The sequence below is a fragment of the Colletotrichum truncatum genome, assembly GCF_014235925.2.
Source record: "Colletotrichum truncatum strain CMES1059 chromosome Unknown Contig_0002, whole genome shotgun sequence".
Lineage (NCBI taxonomy): Eukaryota > Fungi > Ascomycota > Sordariomycetes > Glomerellales > Glomerellaceae > Colletotrichum > Colletotrichum truncatum.
Genome location: NW_027222399.1, coordinates 5,067,302 through 5,083,947, shown reverse-complemented (window position 1 = coordinate 5,083,947; position 16,646 = coordinate 5,067,302). Strand labels below are relative to the sequence as shown.

The window sequence follows — 16,646 nt, the reverse complement described above, 5'->3', positions numbered from 1 at the left end:
TCCCTTCTCTTTTTTTCCCCCAAACTTTAAATGCCGATCCCTGGTAGCTCTTATCTTTACTGCGGTTACTAATCCTGATCCACACTTTTTCATTTCGCCAAATCAGGTCTTTCAAAATCCTTAAACGCTCTCAGATTACTATTAAGATGGTAAGCCAGCCTAGATAGTACCACAGTTTTTCCTGCTTACGTGGTGATTGAATTTCGACCTGTGCAGCGCTTAATGCGCTTCCTGACGTGTTACACGTCAGACGCACCAGTCACATATTCTAGTAAGTCTAATAGATGTGGAGCTCAAGGTTCAAGTCATCGTGAAGAAAGTTCTTGCAAAACGGACTATGTTCCGATGGCCAAGTGTTACTAGAACATTGCAAGATGAGTTTGTGCAAGTTTGTTGGAGAAGATCTCTCCTCGCGGTTTAGGGAGAATGACATCGGAATCTAGGATTGTTGCACTCGCACGCGGCATTCTGGAGCATACATCCGCTGTGGATGTTTACCTGCATAAAAACGGCCTTCCGAGACACACTGAGAATGGCGACCCTGACAACAAACCTCCATGGGGGCCTATACCAGACGCGGCAGCCGCGGAATCGCGACAACAAGTGATGGATGCTTGCGAGGAGCTGCGTGGACTCCTTGGAGGCCCTGTCTTGCCACTCATCATTGATTGGACAAGGCCGGCGATTCTACGTGTCGTTATACAGCTGCGGTTGGCAGAACTGGTCCCGTTACACCCCCTCGGTAGTGCCGCAGGCACGCCCTTTTCCACTATAGCCGCCATGACGCGCCCGGAGATCAGTGAAAGCTGTTTCCGCCGAATTATTCGTCATGCCACAGCACACGGTATTTTTTGCGAACCTTCTGAAGGGCTTGTGGCTCACAATACGACATCGATGCTGTTAATCCGCGAGCCTCTCCTCAAGGATCTAGTTACATACGGCATGTTCGACATGTTGCCTGCGGGCATGAGGCTAGCTGATGCCTTGCAAAGATTTCCAGACGGTCACGATCCCAAAGACACCGGTTTCGCGTTGGCGAACCTTGAACGGGAGCTTATGTCACTTGATGCCGCCACGAAGAACACAAATATTCCCTCGGCGCTGTCGCAGCGGAAAAGCCTATGGCACGTCCATTCGCAAGAGCCAGAGATGGCAAGACGGTTCCATAATGTCATGACGCAGGAATTTATCAGTGAAAATGTTTACTTGGAAGACTTCTCTGGCCAATTAAATATTGAAGGAAAAAAGATAGTGGATGTTGGGGGAGGAAGAGGTTCGCTCGCAGTTCAAGCTGCCAGCAAAATTCCCACCACAATGTTTGTGATACAAGATTCCGAGCAGAACGCTAGAGAAGGACAAAATTCTCTACCTGCTGATCTCCAAGAAAGGGTAAAATTCATGGCGCAGTGAGTATCCCTCTACTTCCGCAAAGGATCATTGTTAACCGCATTGCTATAGTGATTTCTTCTCCCCACAGCCGGTCAAAGATGCCGATATTTACTTCTTCCGTTGGATTCTGCATGACTGGAGTGATGTTCATGCGGTGGAGATCATACAAAGCCTTATTCCAGCAATGCGGCCCGGTGTGAGAGTAATTTTAAACGAACTGGTAATACCCAGGCCGGGCGCCGTCTCCGACAAGGTATTCAAATCGTTGATGTATGTCTTTCTATCCTCTTGTCTTTGGGCTCCCCTTTTTAAAATGTTGTTTTGAAGCAAAGCCTCTCGCTCGCATTCACTAACTCGTTCGCATACAGAAACTATGATCTTGCGATGATGGCTTTATTCAATGGACAAGAACGTAGCTTGTTAGAGTGGCAGGAACTCTTCCAGAAAGCGGACCGGAGATTCAGGTTTGTAGCCTGCAGAACTAAGAGCCCAAAAGATTTATCTATTATTGAGTTTGAATGGGACAGTCGGCTACATGCTACTATTCAATAAATATTGACTATGACTTAGTCCTATATATGGCTGAGGATAGTTTATCTTTCTTTTTACAGCGAACCATGAAGGCCTTCTCAAGCAAGCCATTTACAATTTGCAATCTGTTGTAGAACCTAAACTATTATTTCATCATGTGTAATGACCGCTAGTGTTCAAGTCTTGTTCTTCTGTTTTTGGGTCAAATCATAGTTCTAAAAGCCTCACGTCTGCTCTCGAACATATGTGAGGAAACAAGCCGGACGGGACCTGAGGTAGACGTAGAAAAACAATATAACTGAACGTCAGCATATCGGAACTATATTTATCTGTTCCAGGCTCTCCCACGCATCCATCCAGTTTATACTTTAAAGTTTGCTAATCCAAATTCACATTGAATGCAGCCAAACGCTTTATTTTACCCTTTGATGATGTTACCTCCGATTGATATCTGCGCCCGCTTTGATGAAAAGCTCTGCAATCTCTGTCTTGCCCATTTCAGCTGCCAAGTATAAAGGGGTGCGGTTTCGACGATCCGTCTTATGTATCCATTCCTTCCCCTTCTCGCCCTGCTTAGCACAATATTCAAGCAACGTCTTTAAGAGAAAGATGTCGCCATCCATGATCGATCTGTGGAATAGACTCATTCCAGATTCGTCTTCGGCCGCTCCAAGGTTGGCTCCCAACTCCAAACAGCACTTTACAGTTTCTATCTGTCCCATTTCCACCGCCCAGTAGAGACTCGTCTTGCCTGACTTACTCTTCGTCTCTAGATCTGCACCATTCTGTACAAGAAGCCTTACCATTCCAGCATGGCCTCGTGCGGCTGCTGCAAGAAGCGGCGTCGACCATTCGTCATCATCCACAAGTGGCTGTGAGCGCCCTCCGGTAGGGAGTTCATTCTGGTTCCCAGCGCTGCAAGAGGGCTTTGCCACTAGTGATTCGGACGGAACAGCTACGTCCTTTGTTAGGTCTGATGGATTCGTGTTGGGGGGTTATTGTTAGAGAATTACCGCTAGGTTGCCTGCTTCCCTCTTCGAGTCCCACCTCTGACGTATACTGCAACTTCGAAGGTGAGTTAATGTCTACATACGTACTAGGTACGCTAGAAGGTACACTGTTGACATCTGGTAGCGGATCGAAGGTGTCGGATATAGAAGGTGGAGATAACTGAAAGAAATCGGATGGCGAGACAGGAGAGAACTAACAAAATCATACGAAAAACTAACAGTTAGTCGTGTCTGGACTCATTGTAGTAGATTGCTTGATATTTACCGATTCGACTGCTTCTATGTGTAACGGCACGTCGTTAATGACCTGAGGCTTGTGAACACTCACATGGACAGTGTTATTCGACGCATTCAACGGCGGAGCTGTTGAATCTTCTATCCGTGTTGGCAACAGTAAATCAACCTCAGTGGTTTTGAAGTCCAAGTTCCCGAAGATAGTGCCGTTGCCTAGGTCAGAATCTCGCCTTGAGTCAAACCTCAGCAGGGCTTGTCGAACCTCCGCTGGGACGTCTGCCAGCGCAGCTTCGATATTCATGGCGGATTCTATGCTTTCTTCCAATGGCGAATCCAAAAAGAATGCGCGTTTGCCCTGCCCAATCACACGGCAACGGTTTTTGACAGCCTCATGAGCGAGAAGCAATTTATGGGCATTCTCGAGGCATTGTTTCTGTCGCTCCCCTGACAATCGAGGCCTTAGTTTTGTCCTATCTTGGAAGTCCCAATGATGGAACACCATGGCTTGAACATACGATAATGGCGTTGTGCAATACGGTTTTGAGTCTTGCGCCTCTCATGCACATCTTCATTTTGGACCAGAGACTTTTCTTTTCTTCGGCCCATTGGCAGGTGCACAGTATCGGTGGTTGACGGCTCTGTTTAAAGCTCGTCTCTCGTAAACGGCCGATTGTTGGCAACTACGTTGCCCTTGGAATTAGTTTGTTTGCTGACGAGATATAGTCCCAACTGTGAACGCTGAGATCATGAACGAATAAGGTACTTTACAATGGGTTCTTGTGTTCATTACCTGAGATCTGTGAATGATAACTTGGCAGGCTCTGTGTTGAAGCTTCTGGTATAGATTTGTTTTACTTTACTCTGTTTGATGGTTTCTTCATTTCTAGGTTTCCGTCATCTCTAGTTCATTACGGACGTTTCGGCTTAGGACGTTTGCGGACAGTTTAGCAGAGTTTGGCGTTGCATCGCTCTTGACTCAATCATCTGCAGATCTGCTAATCTGGCTCGGGAATAGACGCCGACAACCTATGTGTGTCTTCACCTCTTGTTCCCTTTTTCTCCTTTTTACTTCCAGAGTGAGTGTTTAAGGCAGCCTTACCGCTAGCATGGTACGCTAAGCGCTGGAATAAAGTTCTGTGAAGGATTTCACTTTTTCTAAACTGGGAATAGCGGGAAATACGCCTACACGAAACAGTTTTCCACTGCAGGGACAATGCTATTGTAGCCAGGCATTCGTGGAAGGACTGGAAGGCGCGGACAGCGAGACCACGTGTTGTCAACTGTATTCAGTTCCTAGCTCGTTGATGGTTAGTTAGATGGCCCGATGGCCGGTTTATCAAACTTAATTTCTACAGGTACGGTATATGCGAGAGAAAACGCGACGAATCTACAAACTTTCCTTTCGCATGACTTAACTCTAAAACCCATGCTGATTGAGCTGTTGCAACCAATAATTGACGCCGCGTCAAAATTCAAGTTGTTCTATGAAGCGGAAAACCTCGTAGAGGAAAATGTGATAATAAATTATAGTTTGTGTTAACGCCATACGTGTAACTTCGTGAGAGATCCTTTCCGAAAGGAGAATGTTACTACGTTCATCTGTTGGTGCTAATCCTCAGGTGCGGCTATAATCGAGGCCTGACCAGTAGATTATGCACAATGTGCACGGCTACGCGTAATCAATATTACAGCCAAGTAAACCGCACGACAAATTGCCCGCCAAAGGTTTCTTGCTCTAGTTTGAATCTTCATGCAACATAAAGTCATACTCTGGTTTTTTCGACACGACCGGCCTCGAGAATCCTGGATAGACGTAAGCTGTTCGTATGGGAACCCAAAATTAGGCGGAAACAACACATTTTTCCATTGGGTGCCAAATGTCAAAAGGTTCATGGCCTTCGGAGACCAGCTGATGCCGATGAGACACGGTAAACTTACTTTCATTCGAATAGAGAGCATTACATTATTTAGTGTTTTGGGATATTTGGTTCTTTGAATGACAGATTTGTACCCGTTGCCATGTCACAGCTGATGGGGTACCGAGAAATATACCTTCTGCAGTCTACCTACTGGGTTTCCAGGGAAGCTGTGGTAGGTTAATCATAAAGCGTCCCTGCTGCTCCAAAGATCGAGCTGGCGTGCGATGATTGCATACGAAAGAGTGCAGCAAAAGTCTTTCTGTAACTCCTTGTCAGGTCTGAAGCCCTGAAATTGCAAGAGTTGGAGATAATTAGCCCTTTCGGACCATTTAAGTATAATAAAAGGCTCTTTGAGTTTAATGAAGTTTAAGAGTCATACATACCCTGTTCCTGAGACTCTAGGAAATTAAATTGCATTTGTACGGGCATGAGCAACGTCTGAAACATTGTGGTTTTGTATTCGTAACGTGAACAGGTTGATCCTGTACAGATCATAACATAAAAGGTCGAAAGACTAATACCTTCATCGTAACACTGTCGGAAAAGAAACCGCATTCGGATCCGACCTTCAATATAGTTCCTGAGAATGAAACCAAAAGTCAGCACAGATAAGGTATGTGCAAAGCAGCATGAGTCAGTCACTAGTGTATAGATAGCATGGCATTAATACCCCAAGTTGATCTGACAGCTGGTGGATCGTGTCTGTGGCGATGCTACTACTACGGTTGCGGGCCAATGCCAACCCCCCTCGTCAGGTGACTGTGACCTTGCTCAGTCTGCTTGTGCAAACACAAGTAGGTACTTCTAGTCCATAGACAGTTCTTGGACGAGTCAGGTCTCGATTCTACAAAGTGATGTAAATCAGTACTCCACAGTACATGACCATTAAGTTGTACTTACCCCTTGACACGTAGCATCCTTGAGGAAGTTAAATTCCTCCTTAGATGTTTTGGAGATGGACCGCGCCGCCGGGAGCTACCCATAGATGCCTCAACTGGGGTTCATACTTTCGCCTGATACCGCAGTAACCTGAAAATACTATGGTAAGCATGTAAGTAGCCTGATGGAGGGTGGGAGTATTGCAACAGTAGTCGGGAAGATATGAAAGTCTAACCCAAACGTTTTTTTTTTTTTACCATGTTGAAAGAAATGTAAGTGAAATGGTACATGTAAACAAGAATGTGTAGACTCACAATAGATTTGGAGTCAAGCAAATAAGAGAATAGCTAGTGTTCTGTTTTTATTGGTAAGCTACAAACTTTCCTATCCTATTGGCTTAAAAAGCTTAAGCGCCCAATCAACACCACAGCGCCGCCCCACTAGGTTGCAGCAGTGCACGGCTCAATTTATTCCCCAACTGTTAGCTGAATATGGCGGGGCCCTCATGTCGGATTTCCCGATCACTCATACTATGGTAAAGCACGCCTGTGCATACTCTAACCGAGAGCGAAATGACGCCAGTTCCGGCAAGGTTGCGAACTCCATCTTGATACCACTTTGCTCCGCACTTCAAGGCAAACCTAATTCATACATCCCTTACCCTCAAGGGATCCTGCTATCATGATGTAGCGGTCTGTATCGATTCACACTGGCGGTACATCTCGCGTGTTCAGAACTCAGAGAGAGTACCGCAGACTCTCGAGCATAAGACAAATGGGACGCCAAGCCGTCTAGGCCATCAAGAGTCTGCGGTAGGTTTATCATTGATTATAGCGCGTGATTCAATGACACCAGTGAGGAAAAGGGGTCTTGCTTTAGCCTTACCTCAACTCAACGGAAATACGATTACTTCGCACACGAAGGGATAGGAAAGGCTGGCTGGCTGGCGCCATCCGGCATGTGGGACAAGCTTTGCTTCTGCACCAGGATTGATTTTAAATTTGAGCATTAAAATCTCAAGAGGCACCTGTTGATCTATCTTAGTCCCGCAAACCAGATTCCGACAACCACAAACGCAACTCCGCATTCGTCATTTTTGAGTTCGAGTCAACAGAAAGTTCGAGGTCCCCCTGAAGTTCAGTTGTTTTGTGCGAGGGACTCCCAGAATTGATGTCCTTGTGGGCCGAGCTACAGAGCGCTCAAAGCGGCTACAATTGCATCTCCAACTTCCGATGTGGTAGCTGAACCACCGAGGTCCGGGGTCCGTATGCCCCGTAGCACCGCATTGCTGACGGCGCGCTCTATGCAGGCAGCGGGCCGAGGCATGTTCAGAGAGTACTTGAACATCATAGCAATGGAAAGAATCATGCCGATAGGGTTAATGATTCCCTTCCCAGCGATTTCCGGCGCAGTACCTGGACAGTGGTTCATTAATAACAACAACCTTTGGAAGGACCCGGAAGCTCATGTCTGGACCTGTCCATCTGTACTTACCGTGAATAGGCTCATAAATACCACGAACTTTGCTTTTCCCCTCTACACAGTCGGGAATATCGCATAAACTGGCGCTGGGCAGCAGCCCGATACTGCCAACGATAGCAGCTGCCTCATCGCTAATTATATCGCCGAACATGTTGCTCGTCAATACCACGCCATTCAGTTTGGATGGGTTGCTTGCCATCACCATGGCCGCCGTGTCTATCAGCATATGATGTAACTCAACTTCAGGGAATTCGGCAGCCATGACTTGGCTGACCACACCCCTCCAAAGACGTCCACATGATGCTAGCGCATTTGCCTTGTCAAGGCTGATAACCGGTAGCGGCGGGTTAGTAGCTGTTGCAAGCCTACCCGCCAGCCTGGTCGCTCGCTCGATCTCGGCTCTCGTGTATAGATCCGTGTCGCTGGCCATGTTGAATGATCCGTCGTGCTCCACTTTGTTGCCGAAATACATGCCGCCCGTTAATTCGCGGACAATTATCATGTTGGTTCCAGCGCATCGTTCAACCTTCAACGCGGACAGCTCCGTGAGCGACGGTTCAATGAAGTTAATAGGCCGTAAGTTTCCGAAGGCATCCATAGCTTTACGCAGCTTTCCAAGTCCAGACTCTACCGAGACTCCTGCAGTCGACCATTTCTAAGTGAGGGGGTAGGTAACCCAGCAGATTAGCCGGCTGACGAGGACTTATTCAGAGCTTCATTTGTGTGCCGTACCGGTCCGCCAACAGCGCCAAGAATAACAGCTGACGCTGTAGCCGCTTCGGAGAGGGTCTCTTGAGAGATCGTGACCCCATCAGCGTCCCAAGAACTCTGCAAAATACGATAGATCTGAGTGAATGCTTCACATCCCTATTTCTGCAGGCCGTCACTCACCCCGCCAATGAGCCGGTATTTCAAATTGAACTTCACCCCGCTAGTTTGACGCTCAATTTCACGAAGAACCTTTGTCATTTTCCCTGTCAACGTGGTTCAATGCAGGAAAGGGGCGTATACCGGTAAATCGGCTTTCATATGTGCAGACGTACTTTGACTCCCTCGCGAACGACCTAGTTCGAACATGCCAACTCGTCAGACTCTAGCAACAATGGCCTTGCCAAATGGCGACTTGTGGAATCTTGGGTGTACCTCGGGACCAGCGTAATCGCCTTCAAAAACAATAATGTCATACTCCGTGGCCATTGTGTCTCAATTTTTCTGTAGGCTTGATTGATAGGGATTGGTTACTATCTGCTAAAAACTTATTTATTAACCTTCCCAATTGCCAAGGAGTATGTTGTAAAATCTGTCAGCAAATGTCACCTTATTTAGAGGTACGCAATATTTGAAGTGGGCACTTCATGGGTGTGGTTCTGTTAGTAATGAACAATTCAAAATGGATAAGTCAAGCTTGTCTAGCTGCAATAATTTCAAACTTGTGCAATGATCATAAACAGCGGCATTCCTCGGTTCTCATTGATTTTCTGATCTTTTGCATTAGATCAGAGGCCTTCAGTGGGTTTCACAGCGTGTGTTCACATATTCCTTGTAAGTTTTGATGAATTTCTTTGCTGACGATATAAGTCCCCGCTCTGGCAGGTTTATACTACATTCATCACTAGCACGAACTCTGAACCGCTGCGACGTTGCATGAAGTGACGTGATCTAGAAGCTGACTCTGGTTCGGTAAATGCCGCTTGCCTCATGATGAGGGGCGGTGAGCGCCTGCAGCCAAACTTTACTTCCCAAGTTAACTTTGCAGAATTCAAGGCTGACGCCGTGCCCGCAGCAGTTTTGACATTTGAGTAGCATTTTTTAAAAATCTGTTACACTCTAGTATAATCAAGTCAGCTATGTCTGAAAGTCAAAATTACCACCCAGTGCGCACGACGCTGAACTTCATCAAAGTGAAGGAAGATGGCTCGGATGATTTCGTATCCTACATGGACAAGCCGGAGACCCAAGCAAAACCATGTGATACCAGAGAAGTAACAATCCATGAGATTAGCGGCCATGAAGAGCACTTTAATCTTGAGAAGGATGGATTTCAATGGTTTCGACATGCTACGAGTTTTAAAAACTTCAGCGATGAACGCCTTATCAAGGAAGTCTACTATCCCGAGACCGAGGCGCTGTTAAGAGACTTGTAAGTAGTATCACATTACACCTTGGGATTGGCTTTTCTCTGAGGCAGCAATCCTACTCTTGGTGTCAGCAGACTGATAAGTGGTGGAACACAACGTGGCAGACTAGGCGTGCAGCACATCGTAGCTGCTAATCACATGGTTCGCCGCGGAGACATATCAGGTCATCCAGCGAAGCCTTGCCACAAAGTACATTTCGACTCTTCCATCCCCTATGCACACCGACTTGTTCATGAGTTCTTTCCCGATAAGGCCGAGGAGCTCTTAAGGTCTCGCGTGGTTATGGTCAACGTCTGGCGGCCTCTTGCCCCTGTGTTGCGGGATCCACTATGCGTAGGCAAAGCCCACAGCGTACCTCCTGAGGACGAGGTTACCATCACTATACGCCACAGCACGGACGAGACCATTCCGACGATGGAAACGAACGAGGTCCGGTACGGAGAGGGACATGAGTGGTTTTACAAGTCGGGTATGAAACCCGATGACCTTTTGATCTTCAAGACTTTCGATAGCAAGACGGATGGCAGAGCTAGAAGGGTGGCGCATTCTGCGTTTGAGGAATCGCCGGCGGCTAGTAATTTGCCAGGGAGACAGAGCATTGAAGTAAGGGCTTTTGTTTTCTACAAAAATGAGACGTGGAACTAGACTTTTGGAGTTTGGTATTGCCAAGCAATAAAGTTAGGCATAATATATGGGTTTATAAGCATTTGAACACATTTGTCGTGAAACTGCATTCATAGAATTTTTTGACCACTATAGTATCGTTGTCTACTTGGCCCAAATGTTATTAATAAGTAGGTGTAATATGAAAATATCGAAAAGCATCATACCAAGAAACTATTTACGTCTATTTTGCCGAGTAATTACCACGCTTGATAGAACATATACAATCTGATACAAAATGGCAAGTGTACAATACAGACACAAAAGTCGGTCCCCAGAAGACGAAATAAAATCCACAGTTCTTGACTCCAGCAAGTGATATGTTGCATAATGAAGCCTAGATCGTTTCCACAGCTTTCATTCCATGGAGGCGCGGCGCGGCGGGAAGATGGCCGATATGTCTACCGCTCATCTTACTCTCACGGGCTTCGGGCTCCCAAAGGCGCAGGTGTCCATGAGCCTGTTGATTAACGCGAAGCGCTGTGTCAGTTTAACTGTCTCATGCACATATTGGCGTAACTTACGATGGCTGCTGAGATGACAGCTCGAATCAACGCTTCAGTCTTCCCTCCCCCGATGCCAACTCCCCATTCTACAGCCCCGTTGGCGTCAGTGAGCTTTGCGTATGCCCCCACGCTACCTGGCAGGAGCTGGTTCGGCGACTCATCCAGATTTTCATGTTGTACGGAAATTTCGATTTGCTTAGGGAGCTTTAGGACACTTGCCAAAACTGCACATGTTTCGGCTGTGTCACTTGTGTTACAATTTGACAAAATGTCATCCAATCTTAATACTTCTGAACTGTTCGTCCCTACCAAGAACGCAGGCTGGACGTTTTGACCCGGCATCTCGATATGGTATACTTTGCAAAAGGCCTGGCAAATATCGTAATTGCTGATACTGTGGCGCTCTTCCTCGGCCCGTTCGGTAAGTTTTTGCACGACACTTTGAAAACTGCGCAACACTTCGACGGGAATTTGGTTGAGTCCGAAATATTGACCCAAAATCCAGGCAATACCCGATTTGCCACTTTGACTGGTTATACCAACCACGCAATCTTGCATATCTCGATTTAAATCGCTCGGATCAAGAGGCAGATATGGCACCCGCCAGACTTCGTTTGCCGCCGCATTTTTGCGCGCTCGAAGGCCCTTGAGAATAGCGTCCTGGTGAAGTCCGCTGAATGCTCGGAAATAGAAGTCACCCGAATAGGGAGTGCGCGGGTGAACGGGGATGCCTGTGATGTCGGCAAAAGTTTTGGCCACTTCGTCGAGACGATTCATATCGAGACCCGGATCAAGTCCCATAGTCATTGCGTTGGCAGCAACTATGATCATATCGACATTGCCTCCACGCTCTCCGTGGCCAAAGAGACAGCCATCAACACGGTCAGCCCCAGCCAAACAGGCCAACTCGGCAGCTGCAACAGCGCATCCTCTATCGTTGTGCGGGTGTACTCCAAAACGAAATGTCTCGCGATTTGTAAGTTGTTTCAAGAGATATTCGACTCGGTCAGCGAAGATATTAGGCGGTGAAATCTCAACGCTTGCAGCGACCCCAAGGACCATTTTGTCATCAACCGTTGGTTTCCATGCGGATTTAACAGCTTCAGCGCACCTCACGACTGGTTCAACTCGGGCATTTGAAAAGTCCTCGAAGCCAAAACTGAAAGTCCATTCTGTGCCCTCCGCGTAAGGTCCACCATCTTTGACGAGAGACCGTACGTAAGCGGCACAAGATCGCGCTCGTTCAACCCATTCGTCTTCGGTCATTCTGAGTACTACTTCACGCAGGTAGTCGCTGCATCCGATATAGGTGAATACGTTGGCCTTTTTTGCGCCGTGCAGACTTTTGACAGCTTGCAGAAGGGCGTCCTTCCGGCAGGGGGCGCACACCTGAACGCACACGTCGTCTGGTACGAGACTGGGCGTCTCAATAACATAGCGAACAAAATCGTGGTCGGCTTGGGAAGCGCCAGTGTAGGCCAGCTCAATCTCCTTAAATCCCATTGAAACAATTTGCTTGAACATAACTACTTTCTGGTTGAAAGTCTATTGATGATGGGAAATCAATCAGCAAATATTGAGACTTTTGAGTCTCTCCCTGTCTTTACTTGAAAGTAGACAGAGATAGGGCTGCATACCATTGGGATGGGCGAAGCTTGATTGCCGTCGCGCAGATCGTGGGATAAGAATTGAGGGCACTTCGTCATGCTTCTGCCCGGCCATTGGCGATCCTTAAGTGGTACTGCAGGTGGAAGCCGGCCTCCATATTTGTCTCGAATCGTCAGAGCATCAAGCATTTTGTGACTGGGATAAAGGGTGCAGATACTGTTTTACGGGAAGATGTTTTCCAACAAAAATGGACGAGAAAGTTTCCAAGGCCTTTTACCGATGTCTCAGGTCAATATACATGAAAAATAAGACGGATAATAAAAGGTATATAAGATTCAGACATGAAAACTTCTGCTCGGTTTTTCGAGGTAGACGGACATAACGTAAGCCAATGTTTATTCGTAAGCTTACAGCAGGCCGATTCATCTCGATTTATGTCAGAGCGTTGTTACTAGAATAAAATATGCGTGAGTCAGGTGTCTTGAAAGGCGAAATCTTATTGCCAATTTACTGATAGGAAATATTAAAGCTGTAAATAGATGTATACCGTTTATCTGAGCCTATCTTGAGCTTTCCACCAGGGTCCAAAACCAACGGCGTCATGCAGGCCTCAAAACCCAATGCTAGTTTACGTATGTTCACCTTGATGCTAGCAGCCTCCTATCCCGAACTAATCTCATTATAATAATCAATTACTGACATACCTTTGGCCCTGGGCAACGGTTAGTGAATGGCAGTAAAAAACCTTCAGGTAAGTCTGCCCGTCAATCTCTCACAGTTGTCGCACAAGCGCTCCCACTAACCGGTCCACCCATTTGCCTATGCAGTAAACGGCCATGTGCAATGCGTCTTCTCCCTGCAGACATGCGAGTGGTCAACACCCGAATTCGTCGAAAACCCGGTACTTCAAGTCCACGGACTCGCGCCTGGTCTCAATTACGGCCAGCACATTTTTGAGGGCCTTAAAGCATTTCGCCAGCCGGACAATGAGATAGCTGTATTTCGGCCGGACGATCATGCGGCACGTTTCCAACGATCCGCTGCCATTTTGGGGATGCCCAAGGTTCCCAAAAGCTTATTCCTACAGTGTGTCGATCTCGCTGTTCGTCAAAACGCTGAATATGTGCCTCCCCACGACGTAGTTGGCGCCTCATTGTACATTCGCCCCGTGGAATTTGCGTGCAGTTTACAGATCGGATTGGATCCTCCAGATGAATACATGTTCTGCGTTTATGTCCAACCCCATTTTGGAATCCATAAAGCCTCCAGCTTGAAAGCCCTGGTCGCGGACGAGTTCGACCGTGCTGCAACAAGAGGGGTTGGTAAGGCCAAGGCAGGAGGGAACTACGCCTGTATCCCCAAGTGGACTCGTCTTGCCAAGAACGAGGGCTATGATCTGTTTCTACATCTCGATAGCAGCACACAGACCCAGATAGAGGAATTTTCCACCTCCGGGTTTGTTGGTATACGAGATCAAAGTAGCGAGGAATCAGTGACAGTTCTGATTTCGGACAGCGACACAGTGCTCGACAGTATCACGGTGGACTCCATAGCAGTCCTTGCAGAGTCATTCGGATGGAAAGTTGAGAGACGGCCGGTAGGAATCTTCTATTTCTTATGTAACTTTGTTTTGGCTACCGATTTTCTGAATTCCCGAGCTCACTGGTTTAATTTATCTTGATAGATCAACTTCTTGGAACTCGCAACCATTACTGAAGCCATGGCAGCGGGAACTGCATCGGGAGCCTTAAGCGTTAGCGAGATCTACCGGAAATCGACTGGAGAGAAGTTCAGCCTTGCTTCAGGGGGCAGTTGCTGCATCAAGATATCTGAGGCTCTACAGGGCATACAGAGGGGAGTTGCCAAAGACCATTTCGGCTGGCGCAGACTTGTTGATATCAGCCCTTTGTAAGATTGTATATTCCAGACCTTACTTCCAAACGCGGCAGATACCGTGCAAGGAGGTCATAATGCTGAAAAGTTATCGGACTACTGAATGGAAGGAACGATAACAGTGGTGAAGATGCCATTCGGTCGGCATCATGAGTGTTTTATACCAAGCATATCTGCCGGAACATATATGACAGGAAAACTACACCACCTCAGGCAGCTAATTCCTAACCAGTCGCTGAGCTAGTGCTTAATCGAAACGATTCCTCCTTAGGGGTTTACAAAGTTGTTTGCAAAGTGGTTGGGAAGCGATTGGGCGCCGACTAAAAGCAGAACTGGACCGTTTCTTATGTCCGATTCGATTTACCGCAAAACTGCCTTCAAAGCAAAAAAGTTTTCAGCCTCTTCAGCAACCATCGTAATGAATTCATCTGTTGGTCTATAACGATTTACAACGTTGTCTAATGTGTTCCAAGCTTTTGCATTCCCGTTGAAAATAAATACCTTCCCCAAGCCAAGAATTCTGACCTCCTCTTTCATCTAGATTGCGATCCAGTGCAATTGTGTGACGATACTGTTCCATGTTCGAATCTGTACTGTGTTCTTTAAGCTTTGGAAGATGCCTCACACTAAGCGCGACGGAATCTGGCTCGTTAAGATCATCATTGCCAGAATGTGGCTTTTTCAGAGATGTCCAAGGAAGTACGAAAGCTGTTAGGAAGCCCACAATTCCCAGAATCATGGAGACCAGAAATATGCTGGTCAGGGCTTTATTGTATATGTCCAGTGCCCGAGAAAAGTTTTCCGGCGTCACATGGTCCTTCAAATAGCCCCTGCTAATGCTGGGAGCGGATGTTGTGCTGAAGCCCGGTAGAACGCTCGAGAGTTGGGAGAGCCGGCTCAAAAAGATGGTCTGGTCCACGGCGATGAAGATAGCTGCAGAAACATGCCGCACCACTGCAAGGGCTGACATTCCCGCAGGAAAGTCCTTCTCATTCAGCTCAGCTTGTGCACCGACGGCGGCCTGTTGCGTCGTGAACCCAGTTCCCAATCCGAAAATGGCACCAAACCCAATCCAAACCGGCATACTGCTGTCAGGTCTTAAACTCCAGAGTAATCCTGAGCCAACTGACATTATTGCAGTTCCTGCTATCGTCCCTGGAGGCAGATAATGTGTTGCCCACGCAAGAAGCCCACCTGCGATGGCGCCGACGATGGATGCGGCGAGTATGGGCACCATCCCAATGGAGGCTTGTAAAACAGAATCGGTTGCCAGTCCTTGTATCCATATCGGAAGCTTGTGTGCGACATCATTTTGTTATTAACATGGCACCAGATTGTAGTACAAAAAACAGGGCTGCAGAATCCAAAAAGAGCCGATGCAATGATGTGGAGTCAACTTACATAGTACATTGTTGGTAATTGTGAGCTTGCTTGCATAAACAGCCAAACCATGTTTGTGACAAAATGTCGATTTCTCATCAGCCGCGTAGGGAAGGTTGCTTGGTCTTTCTTCTTGTGCTGGTCCACTGCAGCAACAACGAAAACAGCAATAGATACCAGGAGAGGCGCCAGCACTGTAGCCTCGGTCCAAGAGCTCCTCGCGCCTGCGGAGTTCAAGGCCACGAGCAGAGATGCCGTACCGCCTGCGACGAGAACCCCTCCTGGCAGGTCAAGTTTGCCGATTTTTGCGACTGGTGACACCCTAAGGGCTCCTGATTCCGTCTTCTTTTCGGTTATCAGAAATGCGAGAGCCGCAATGATGACAGCATCGACAGGTAGATTAATCCAAAAACACCATGGCCAGCCAATTGATTTGGCTATGCCACCAGCAACAAGGGGCCCAGCCATCACGGCCAGGACTTCGCCCGTTCCTATAATTCCACCATAAAAGGATCGCTTGTACAAGGGCATGACAGATGCTGTTAGGCTACATGCGGTTTGTTTCAGTAAGTACTTTCGGCGGACTTGTATGAAGGCAAAGAAACGGCGCGAACATACAGAGTGGTTCCAATTTGCATGCCGGCGCACCCAAGGCCGGCCAGAACTCTACCAAAGATAAACACATGCGACGTCTTGGCAACGGCACAAACAATCGACCCAATTGCTGAAAATAGCGTAGATGCCAGGAATACTTTCTTTGTCGAAAACACGGCATACATTTTCCCGAACGTCAGCAGTGAGGCCCCAACCGCTGCCAGGCTGGTATAACATGCGTCAGTCTCGATCACCCTCTTCGGCGTGTAGATTTGAAGCAATTCTTCTGGAATTTCTCGGTACTTACTACGATGATCCCCACCAGCCGACATCTGTCAATGAATTGAATTCTTTCCCCAGCGTTGGCGCTAGGATTCCGACGAAGCTCGAGTCCTACAGTAGGAAAATCAACGTATTAGC

General features: G+C 47.4%; 6 protein-coding genes across 6 annotated transcripts; 3 read left to right on the top strand and 3 right to left on the bottom strand.

The window, feature by feature from the left end:
* Positions 1 to 426: 426 nt before the first annotated feature.
* On the top strand, positions 427 to 1,941 carry CTRU02_204346 (sterigmatocystin 8-O-methyltransferase; the record flags this gene model as incomplete). Its single annotated transcript, XM_036731303.1, has 3 exons — positions 427 to 1,406; positions 1,459 to 1,659; positions 1,758 to 1,941. The coding sequence occupies 3 exons, from the start codon at positions 427 to 429 to the stop codon at positions 1,939 to 1,941; spliced, it is 1,365 nt and encodes a 454-aa protein (XP_036576963.1).
* A 5,209-nt stretch (positions 1,942 to 7,150) lies between these two features.
* CTRU02_204345 (3-isopropylmalate dehydrogenase) lies at positions 7,151 to 8,641 on the bottom strand (the record flags this gene model as incomplete). Its single annotated transcript, XM_070204364.1, has 6 exons — positions 7,151 to 7,377; positions 7,457 to 8,099; positions 8,177 to 8,272; positions 8,336 to 8,404; positions 8,488 to 8,508; positions 8,588 to 8,641. 6 exons carry the CDS (start codon positions 8,639 to 8,641, stop codon positions 7,151 to 7,153), a joined length of 1,110 nt encoding a protein of 369 aa, XP_070062127.1.
* Positions 8,642 to 9,291: 650 nt separating this feature from the next.
* On the top strand, positions 9,292 to 10,227 carry CTRU02_204344 (uncharacterized protein; the record flags this gene model as incomplete). The annotated part of the gene is made up of 2 exons (XM_070204363.1): positions 9,292 to 9,584; positions 9,687 to 10,227. The coding sequence occupies 2 exons, from the start codon at positions 9,292 to 9,294 to the stop codon at positions 10,225 to 10,227; spliced, it is 834 nt and encodes a 277-aa protein (XP_070062126.1).
* A 355-nt stretch (positions 10,228 to 10,582) lies between these two features.
* CTRU02_204343 (2-isopropylmalate synthase) lies at positions 10,583 to 12,547 on the bottom strand (the record flags this gene model as incomplete). The annotated part of the gene is made up of 3 exons (XM_036731299.1): positions 10,583 to 10,705; positions 10,770 to 12,296; positions 12,389 to 12,547. The coding sequence occupies 3 exons, from the start codon at positions 12,545 to 12,547 to the stop codon at positions 10,583 to 10,585; spliced, it is 1,809 nt and encodes a 602-aa protein (XP_036576959.1).
* A 413-nt stretch (positions 12,548 to 12,960) lies between these two features.
* Positions 12,961 to 14,271, top strand: CTRU02_204342 (uncharacterized protein; the record flags this gene model as incomplete). Its single annotated transcript, XM_036731298.1, has 4 exons — positions 12,961 to 12,991; positions 13,087 to 13,110; positions 13,187 to 13,956; positions 14,044 to 14,271. 4 exons carry the CDS (start codon positions 12,961 to 12,963, stop codon positions 14,269 to 14,271), a joined length of 1,053 nt encoding a protein of 350 aa, XP_036576958.1.
* A 417-nt stretch (positions 14,272 to 14,688) lies between these two features.
* On the bottom strand, positions 14,689 to 16,411 carry CTRU02_204341 (MFS transporter; the record flags this gene model as incomplete). Its single annotated transcript, XM_036731297.1, has 3 exons — positions 14,689 to 15,546; positions 15,654 to 16,179; positions 16,251 to 16,411. The coding sequence occupies 3 exons, from the start codon at positions 16,409 to 16,411 to the stop codon at positions 14,689 to 14,691; spliced, it is 1,545 nt and encodes a 514-aa protein (XP_036576957.1).
* Between the last annotated feature and the right edge of the window lie 235 nt (positions 16,412 to 16,646).